At 45.6% G+C, this 10,145-nt stretch overlaps 2 protein-coding genes across 3 annotated transcripts in view; one reads left to right on the top strand and one right to left on the bottom strand.

The window, feature by feature from the left end:
- Positions 1-1,236: 1,236 nt before the first annotated feature.
- DDX28 (DEAD-box helicase 28) lies at positions 1,237-3,577 on the bottom strand. Its single transcript, XM_075161072.1, has one exon. It carries the CDS (start codon positions 3,560-3,562, stop codon positions 1,940-1,942), a length of 1,623 nt encoding a protein of 540 aa, XP_075017173.1. The 5' UTR covers positions 3,563-3,577; the 3' UTR covers positions 1,237-1,939.
- The window catches only part of DUS2 (dihydrouridine synthase 2), a 29,215-nt gene continuing 22,526 nt past the window's right edge, over positions 3,457-10,145 (top strand). The window contains exons 1-3 of one of the 2 annotated variants that reach the window (XM_075161074.1): positions 3,457-3,669; positions 4,110-4,249; positions 8,825-8,870. In XM_075161074.1, the coding sequence (XP_075017175.1) occupies positions 3,561-3,669; positions 4,110-4,249; positions 8,825-8,870 (295 nt within the window). In that variant the 5' untranslated portion in view covers positions 3,457-3,560. The remainder of the gene's footprint in view (positions 3,670-4,109; positions 4,250-8,824; positions 8,871-10,145) is intronic. The other variant, XM_075161075.1, reaches the window with a different exon arrangement.

Genomic DNA, 10,145 nt, shown 5'->3' with positions numbered 1-10,145 from the left:
AGCAAGTCTGTGTGTTGAACTGGAAGCACGGCCACCATCACCAGCTGCCTCAGGAAAGACAGACACTTTATGAAGCAGGTAGTTACTTGATATTTATGTTAATACAGTGAAGCGCTACAGCTTTGAAAAAGATCAGATTCAAATTATATGACACTTGAGATGGAGTCAGCCTGAAATTGCTTAGGCAAAGCAGGCAAGCAAATATTAAAATTCTTACTTGGAGTTTCTTGAATACAGTTTACCTCATTTAAATTAATCTGTGTGTCTACAGTTAAAGGAAGCTATTTCTCAGCAATTCAGAGGACCTGATACAACATAAGATGCATATTAACAAATGGAAAAAGGATCTTCTGTAAATTATAATACTAGATTGTCCCCAGATTTCTGTTTAAGGATTTACCCCACTCCTATACATGAACAGTAAGCCTCTGCTTGTGGACACATAAATTGCCTGATTTGCAGTTAATGAACTACAGATGAGGCAAGCAGCCCATGCAATGAACGAGTCCAAAATATAAAGGTTTCCAATCTCCGAGTGGATCACTCTTCCACTGTATTTTTATAAAGTTGAAAACTTTCTATTGTATTAAATAATTTTATCGTGGCTTGTAACTTCCCCTAAGAGCCCCTCAAACGTGCAATGTGAACAGAGTACACATGTACAGTTTCTAGGATAAGGTTATATAGCCTTATCCTTAAGTGATTATCTGTGCAAGTTTTCTGTTTGTTTAGTTTTCACTCTCAGTATACTAAGAGTAGCTCCAGTGCCTTATTTCCTCCAAAACCAATGATTTAGATACTATGAGCTGTGATCTTTTCATTTAACAGCTTACTGTTTCTAGATACTGAGTTTTAGCACAGGCTAAAGTGGATAGCATGGGAAAAACAACCACTAAGAGAAAAGATTGTGGTAAATCACTGCAACAGAAATAGGGCTAAAATGCTATTTTTGTGTGATTGCTTATTTACCATGGATACAAACCAGCAGCTAGATATGAAAAATATCTCAGCCTCACTTTAACCCTTTTGGTTTAAAGCAAAAAAGAACAACTGCATGATATTCAAAAGAAATCTTGTACTCAGTTACCTGTGAGTCATTAGAACCTGTGAGTCAACACACTTCTTTCCTTTAACAGGAGACATTTTTGGTGGGTCGGTTTTTTGTTTGTTTTTACAATCAGTTCAGAGACTGGACATATCACTACAGCATGCAGAAAAAAAATGAGCAGAAAACACTTAAAGGCTTTTTTTTTTATTTACTAGAACATGAAGCAGCAAGATCCCCTTTCTCAGTGAAAGGTAACCATGAAATGACAAATTAAGACCTTGAAAAAGCCTCAAGCTTTCTTGTGCCTTCTCCTTCTCACCGAACTTTAGAGATATCTGGTCTAGAATTCTCTGAATGAACTGCTACATCACAAGAAAATAAAATGTAGTTTATCCTTTAGTCTTTCTACATGTATCTATAATTGGTCAAAGTTGTATCAAAGTTAGGAAAATATTTTCTTCTTTTTTCCTGCCACAGTAGTAATTTTTAGGTTTTAATAATGAATTTAGGTTTAGCTGCTGGTGCTGGGAAGCAATGAAATGCAACAGAGCTGCACATCATACAGGCATGCTTTCATTCTGATTTGAATTTAAGTTAAAAGTCTCAACAAAATTAAACAAAGTCAACTGATGAGCCCATTATTCAGTCTTCTCCAAAGGCATTTTGTTACTCACTTACTAGCTTCGTTTTAGAAAGCCATGAATTGTGATGCCTATGGAAAAGACTATTGCAGCTTCCAGAATAGTGCATGAAGTTAACCTGATCACCTGGTTCTGAAACTCAATTCTCTGTTCTTTCAGTGGAGCTTACACACAGAAGCTCATTTGCTCTGCCTTAATGACTTCAAGTTTAGTCCCTACTGGGACATTTATTACTGCTTGGCAACCTGAATCAACCTCCTTTAGATGGAGGCTTATTAATTGAGGAGTCCATGCCTGGGAGACCTGTCCTTTTCCGGGCTGCAGTCTCTATTTTCCGCACCAGGTCCACATCCCACCGATGGGTGACAAAACTAACCACGGCTCCAGGCACCTTGCTTCCAACTCGTCCAACTCGCCCCACGCGGTGCAGGTAGTCCTGCAGGGTGTCTGGGAAGTCATAGTTGACCACTAGCTGCACACTGCTGGTGTCCAGCCCCCGCGAGGCAAGGTCAGTGCAGACAAGGACAGACACGTCACCCTTCTGGAAGGAAGCAAAGATGCCAGCTCTAGCAGCTGCTGACATCTGTCCCTGCAACCTCAGGTGCTTGATTTTGTGATCATCCAGGATGTAGCCCAGCCAGTTGACAGTGCTGGCATTGTTGCAGAAGATGAGAACGGCCCCGCCGGACGCTGGGCGCTCCTTGAGTAGCTGCAGCAGTTCGGGCAGCTTGTCCCGACCTTTGAGGCGGACAAACTTCTGCTGGACGTGGGATGGCAGGCGGTGCAGGCTCTGGGTGGTGAGGGTGACAAACCGGCCCACGTCGGTGAACTTCCCCAGCGTCTGGCTCAGCCCCGAGGGGAAAGTGGCTCCGACCACCACCACCTGGGTCCTCGCCTCCCCGGGGCCGGCCGGCCCGGGGGCGCCTGCGGCCAGGGGCGCGTGTGCCAGGATCTCCTCCAGCGGCTCCGTGAAGGAGTCGTCCATCAGGGCGTCCGCCTCGTCCAGCACCACCCAGCGCAGTCGCCCCAGGGCCAGGAAGCGCCGCCGCAGCGCCTCCCGCAGCGCCCCTGGGGTACCCAGTAGCACGGCGGCACCCGGCGGTGGCGCCCGCAGCTGCCTCCGCAGCCCGCCCGCGGCGCCGCCGCCCGTCAGCCCGCGCACCTGCAGCCCCGCCGGCCGGCACAGCGCCGCCGCCACCGCGCCTACCTGCGCCGCCAGCTCCCGCGACGGCAGCACCACTAACCCGCGGGGCGACGCCGGCCCCGCCGCCTCCGCCGGCGGCCCCTCGGGGCGGCAAAGCAGCCCGTCCAGCAGCGGCAGCAGGTAGGCCAGCGTCTTGCCGCTGCCGGTCTCGGCGGCGCAGAGGGCGCTGCGGCCGCGGCGCAGCGCGGGGATGGCGAGGCGCTGCACCGCCGTGGGGCGGCCGATGGAGAGGCCCTCCAGGCCGGCCAGCAGCGCCGGCTGCAGCCCCATCTCGGCGAAGGACGGGCCCTGCCCCGCGTCAGGCGGCGGCGACTGCAGGGCGGGAGCCGCCTCCCGCGAGGGCTCCAGCTGGAAGTAGTCCCCGCAGGCCTTCCTGTGCTTCCAGCCCGCCGACACCAGCTGCGGCCGCTCCCAGCGCCCCACCGTCTGCCAGCGGGGCTGGCTCAGCTCGGGCCGCCGGCTCCGCAGCAGCAGCTTCCCGGGCCGCGCCGCCGCTTCCCCTTGCCCGCGCCGACGGCGCTGCGCGCCCCGCTGCAGGCGCAGCCGCAGGGCCCAGGGGACGCGCACCACGCTCCCGGGGGGCTCCGCGCCCGCCGCCGCCCGGGTGGCCGTCAACCGCCGCGGCAGCAGCGGGAGGGCGGCCACCAACCCGCCGCAGCTCAGCGCCATGGCGGCTTCTCACGTGGCGGCGGCGGCGCTGCCCGATGACGCCGTGACGAGACGCTCGCCCCAGTTGCCCCCGCCCCCCGGAGCCGCGGCGGAGCCACGCGAGGAGGGTGAGTGCCACGGGTGGGGGGCGCGCGCGCGCGGCCGGTACCTCAGAAAGCGGTGGTGGCGGCGGCCCCTTCACATTCGCCTTTTCAGCTGACGGCTGAGAGCTGACCCCCGTGCCGCGCCCCGCGGGAGCAAATATGGCCCTGAGGGGCTCTGGCAGAGCCGGCCTGGCGCCCCTCGCTCGGGGGAAGGAGCCCGTACGGCGGGGAGCACCGCCCGGGCCGCCCCGGCGCCTCAGAGCTCTCTGACGGCTCCACGCAACTAGCGCCAGGGCCGCGGGAGCTGAGTAAGCAGCGGTGGAGCAGCCGGCCTGCGAGCTACTAAGGGAACCCTCAGGTTTGACCGGGTCACGCACTTCCCCTGTCCCGCCAAAGGAAAGTTCTGGGCGTTTACGAGTAGGAAATCATATTCCATGGCTATCCGCCTTGATTTTCTCTTTCAGGTAGTACCACAACAGGAATGACAGTGAACACACCTCTGTGTTTTAGGGGAAAGAAGATCCTGGCTCCAATGGTGCGAGTGGGAACATTACCAATGCGTCTTCTTGCTCTGGACTATGGCGCTGATATCGTGTACTGTGAGGTATGAAAGATGAACAGATGGGGCAGTCTTATATGATAACATTATTATTAAGAAAAGTACAAATATTGTTTATTGTAGGACTTTTTCCTTTTACATGTATTTTTCATTAGAAAAAATAGGGAAAGAAGGACTTCTATGGCTTAAGGCATTTCCCTTTGAGCAGTCCTCAAGTTATGGCAAACCCATATTTGAAGACTGTTCAATAATGTCAGTTCATTTAGACAAAACACTCACCATAACAATTTTCTCACATTCTACTGTGTTTTGGTTTTTGTTGGTTTGGTTTTGGTGGTGTTTGGTTATTTTTTTTTTTTTTAATAAGTAAAGTCATAACATTGAAGAAAGTCTTGGGCTCACCTACCCTCTCACCCAGTTAGTTCTGCTGTGCTAACCCAGAGCATCCATGTATACCCCTGCTGTCCTTGTTGCTTAACCACTTTTCTTAAAGCTGTCTGAAGTTGAAACTCCAGTTTGCTGCAGATATTATTGGTATGACTTAGGCTTAGACAGGTACGCTCTTTGCTGGGTAAAAAACTGGCCGAGCCCAGAGAGTTGTGGTGAACGGAGTTAAATCCAGATGGCGGCCAGTCATGAGTGGTGTTCCCCAGGGCTCAGTTTTGGGGCCAGTCCTGTTTAATATCTTTATCAATGATCTGGATGAGGGGATTGAGTGCTCCCTCAGTCAGTCTGCAGACAGCACCAAGATGGGCAGGAGTGTTGATCTACTCGAGGGTAGGAAGGCTCTGCAGAGGGACCTGGGCAGGCTGGATCGATGGACCGAGGCCAACTGTATGAGGTTCAACAAGGCCAAGTGCCGGGTCCAGCACTTGGGTCACAACAACCCCAGGCAACGCTACAGGCTTGGGGAAGAGTGGCTGGAAAGCTGCCCGGAGGAAAAGGACCTGGGGGTGCTGGTTGACAGCCAGCTGAACATGAGCTGGCAGTGTGCCCAGGTGGCCAAGAAGGCCAATGGCGTCCTGGCTTGTATCAGAAATGGTGTGGCCAGCAGGAGCAGGGAGGTGATCGTGCCCCTGTACTCGGCACTGGTGAGGCCGCACCTCGAATCCTGTGTTCAGTTTTGGGCCTCTCACTACAGGAAGGACATGGAGGTGCTGGAGCGCGTCCAGAGGAGGGCAACGAAGCTGGTGAAGGGACTAGAGAACAAGTCTTGTGAGGAGCGGCTGAGGGAACTGGGGTTGTTTAGCCTGGAGAAGAGGAGGCTGAGGGGAGACCTCATCGCGCTCTACAACTACCTGAAAGGAGGTTGTAGTGAGGTGGGTGTTGGTCTCTTCTGCCAAGTAACAAGCGATAGGACAAGAGGAAATGGCCTCAAGTTGCGCCAAGGGAGGTTTAGACTGGACATTAGGAGAAATTTCTTTACTGAAAGAGTGGTCAGGCCTTGGAACAGGCTGCCCAGGGAAGGGGTTGAGTCCCCATCCCTGGAAGTATTTAAAAGACGTGTAGATGAGGCCCTTAGGGACATGGTGTAGTGGGCATGGGGGTGTTGGGTTGATGGTTGGACTCGATCTTAGAGGTCTTTTCCAACCTTAATGATTCTATGATTCTATGACTGCTCTGTAACTTCAAGTACTGTTGTGGCCTAACCCCTCAGGCAGCCAAACACCACACAGCCACTCGCTTACTCCCCCCTGCAGTGGGATGGGGGGGAGAATCGGAAAAAAAAAGTAAAATTCGTGAATTGAGATAAAGTCAGTTTAATAGAACAGAAAAGGAATGGAAAATAATAATAGTAATAATAATAATGATGATGGAATATACAAAATGAGTGATGCATAATGCGATTGCTCACCACTCGCTGAACGGTGCCCAAAACAGCGATCACTACTTCCTGGACTACGCCTCTTATTTATATACTGAGCGTGATGTTACATGGTATGGAATACCCCGTTGGCCAGCTGTCCTGGCTATGCTCCCTCCCGCCTCTTATGCACTTGGCAGAGCATGGGAAGCTGAAAAGTCCTTAACTATAGGGTACTGTAGCAACAACTAAAGACATCAGTGTGTTATCAACATTCTTATACTAAATCCAAAACACAGCACTAAGAAGAAATTTAACTCTATCCCAGCCGAAACCAGGACAGGTACTTAGTCTTCACTATCCTTACCATTGCAGTGCATCAGTATTCCCATTTTCCCCTTCAGTGCTATTATTAGCTCTTCTCAAATGCAGGCAGCAGTACAAGCTACATGACTCATCCGAGATTTTAAAAAAACTAGAAAACCACACAAACAAAAAAACCCAGTAAGGAGTTAAACATAATGTAAACATGGCTTAAATAATGGCTTTCCTGGAGAACAGGCTGAAACAAACTGTCAGAATCAGTCATTTATGGTGTTCTCCAGGAATCTTCACAGCAGTTGTCTCGTGAGTTAGCTCACTGCCCTTTTTGGAGGAGAAGAAAGATTTGTTCTCAGAGACACAATATGCTGGTTTTGTTTTGGCCACAGCTCACCTTTTGTCTCTAGCTTCTAGAGACACAAATGATATTTCATGAGTTGAATCAGCTCCATGTGAAAGAATAGCATTGCTGGATGATTCAGAAGAAATCTCAAAATTCAGTAGAATAGTTACCACTGTCTGAAATAAAATTGGGAGTAATAAGGTGGGTTTTTTTCTTTGACAAACAATAATTAACAGTTTCCCAGTTTATGAATTCTGACCTCTCTGCTTTACATGAGATTAAGTTCTCTGGGAGGCTAACTGTAGATCATGTATAGAGAAATCACAAGCATAGAGTTACAGAATCTAGAAGTCTTAAACACTAAGAGTGAGTCAGGCTTCAGACAGCCTTTGTACTTTTCCAGTATCTCTTACACTTAGTAGTAGCAAAGAACCTCGTTACTGAGCAGCTAGTGGATTTCACTAACCATGGATTTGACAGGGCCATTGTATAGGAAATTAGTGGAAGATAGTAATGTAGAAATTGTTGTGGGTGTTTTTTAAAAAAAAAAACCCACCACAAACAAAAACCACAACAAACCACATGCATAAAGGTATTGTTTTACTTAATGCTGAAGTCACAGTGTATGAGAAGTTACTTATCCAGCACTGTAAACTGTATAGCTAAAGCAGTTTCTCCTTCACACACACTTTTTGCCACAATTCCAGAGAAACAGTACCTCAGAATAAAAGGCCCTCAAACTTACTTAACAAGTTGCAGTATGTAACAAAACTTGTAGTGTGAAAGTTATTCCTCTAGCCAAAAACCTGTAGTTTTCCTCATCTTATCTCAAAAATAAGGTCTCCTACATTGTCTTTTTTTTTCCTCCGCATTGCTGTTAAGAGACAGGAGAGTTAAAATGCCTTTGACATAGATTAGTGTTTGCAGTTAGATATCTGTCTTAATATATTTTATCAGAGAAACTATGTTTTGTAGGTTTTCTTAAGAACTGACAAGGTAGTATAAAATGAAACAGTTGTTTTAGGCAATTATACTGCAGTTGTCTGGCAACAGAACAGCATGAATAACTGCATTTTCTGATTTATCCTTTTGTTTTTCAGTCCTTTCCCACCAGTCCGCTCAAAATTTTGGAACTCAAAGTTGTTTCAGAACTTAAAGTGAACAGTACCAGATGAGGAGCATTAGTTAAAACCTTAAATTAAAAGCACTACTCATAAGATCTATGACATAATGCAAGCAGATTGAGATTAGTTTAATTTATTGCTTGTTTATCTCTTACCTGTGAATCAGCAGGTCTTAAACCTTGTCTTATTTGGTAAAACAAAGAGTTTATAGTATAAACTTCTTCAGGTAAATAACATTATAGCATGGTGGGGGCTTTTTTTTCAGTTTATGTAACAGTTGGATTAACAGGTGCATATTTATTTCAGCAGCTAACAAGTTATATTGGCTCCAGCTGTACCCCTTTGTCAATTAAAGGCAGTCAGTTTGTCTTAAAGCTCACCTATAATCAAGTTGATGAGATCCATATGAGAAAAGGACTCAAATGGTGTTCTTAATTGACTTGCATAAATCTGCAGTTAAGCTAATATATGTAGATTGAAGTTCCGGGTTTCTTTTAAAAGCAAGCTACAAATTCTAGAAGAATGGTGACTGTATACTAGGTTCTCCAGTAAAGCTCAACACAAAGCTTCATTTTGTCTTTTAACTAATGTAGAGAACCATTAAAACTCAGGATTAAGGTAAAGAAGTCTTAAAGTCTCATACTGCTGTTTTGTTCACTTATGTGTTTGGCCAGTACAAAGCTACATTGATTCTTGAGGTAGTCTGTTGCTATACATTAAGTTATCTTCCCCTTCCACTCTACGTGGTTCATTCTGCTTTGTTTCCAGCTTGCTAGATAGTTACTTGAACAAAATGGTTCTTCTAGAACTATGTAAACATATCATATTCTTATGTTTATATGTTCTGTTCATATTTTGAAACTTCAGTTGAGAGTGTTGTATAGTTAAGCTCTTGTTTTCATTTCCATTCTTTTTCTATATTTGGTATCTTGAGATAGTTATTTTTGCTTAATAAAATGGACAACTGTTTAGAGCTGGGTGGCTTAAACACTTCAACTCACTGAGATATTTTTATTCTTTCTTCTCAGGAGCTGATTGACATAAAGATGCTGCAGTGTAAGAGGGTTATAAATGGCAAGTATAGCATTTCTTTTGTTAATATCTGTAAGCATTCTTTTTTCTAGTTAAGAGAAAAGATAATTATTTCTCTGAAGTAATTTTGTAGTGCTTACAAGGAGGTATCAGTACATGTAATCTCTCTAAACAGTGTCTAGGGACTTAAAACAAACTTTTGAAGCTCTACTTTGCACCTGTTTGCTGCTCTACAGTTTCAAACTTTCAGTTTTCCTTTTTAAGGAATTTCAATATTTCAGACAGTGTCCCTCAGGAAAACTGCAAACATTTTTGGAGGATAGGGCTAATGTATTGGTAACTGACAGTTTGTTATTCTTTGTAGGGCCCTAACACAAGGTCTTTCTCCACTTAGTTTATTATAAAGATTTGATGAGTTTTCTGCTAAACTCTTTGACAGAGGTCACGTCACTGGGTGTGCATGTATAGGCCTTCAACAGTGAAAGACTTTATAATTCTAGCTCCTGGAATTATGTCTTTCTCTCTTTATTAAGAAAAATGAGATCCGTGTTGGAAATCCATTACTAATGTTTCAGCATTATGCTTTCTAGCAGCGGGTGAAAGAAACTAGTAGCTGGAATAGACAGGACATTAAAGTTCCAGTGTATTGTTTAAAATGTTAAAGCTTTTAGTTTTATGTGGGTTAGAAAGACAAATAATAAAACTGTAATTAACAGATTACAATTCTGTATCTACATACTGGCTTCAGCCTCTCATTCTCTACTGCCTTTGTATACCATTATAATAAAGAATAAACAGTAAAACCCTTTTGTTTTGGTTTGGTTTTTTGTTGTGTTTTTTGTTTGTTTGTTTGTTTTTTTTTTTCAGAAATTTTACATGTGTATATGCTAATATAAAATCTAATTTCCTGAGCAAAACTACTAATATTATTTACAAAGCCTTTTAATTTTTCAAGAAAAGTTGGATAGTGTCCAAGAAACAAATTCAGAGGCTGTTTCCAATCATGAGTCTTTATAAGTGTTAGCTGTTTATGATGTTATAATATACACACCTTTTAGTCTACTGCAATAAGAAAGCAAGACATACAAGATCGCACTGTTTATCATTCTTTTATTAACTTGAGGTCCATGGGCTAGATTTGGCCTAACATGATTTTTACAGACAAGTTCTCAAAAACATACCTTTGAGACCTCCCTAGCAGAGTGGCACGAGAAACGGTTGGTAGCGTCCTTGTTGGGGAACAGAAGTTCACTACAAATCTACTTTCCCCTCCTGCCCCTTCCCAAAAACGGTACCATTATGTTCATTCTGGCTGAT

The sequence above is a fragment of the Calonectris borealis genome, chromosome 12 (genome assembly GCF_964195595.1).
Source record: "Calonectris borealis chromosome 12, bCalBor7.hap1.2, whole genome shotgun sequence".
Taxonomy (NCBI): Eukaryota; Metazoa; Chordata; class Aves; order Procellariiformes; family Procellariidae; genus Calonectris; species Calonectris borealis.
The sequence above is the reverse complement of the archived record's forward strand: the minus strand, read 5'-3'. Positions and strand labels throughout refer to the sequence as shown.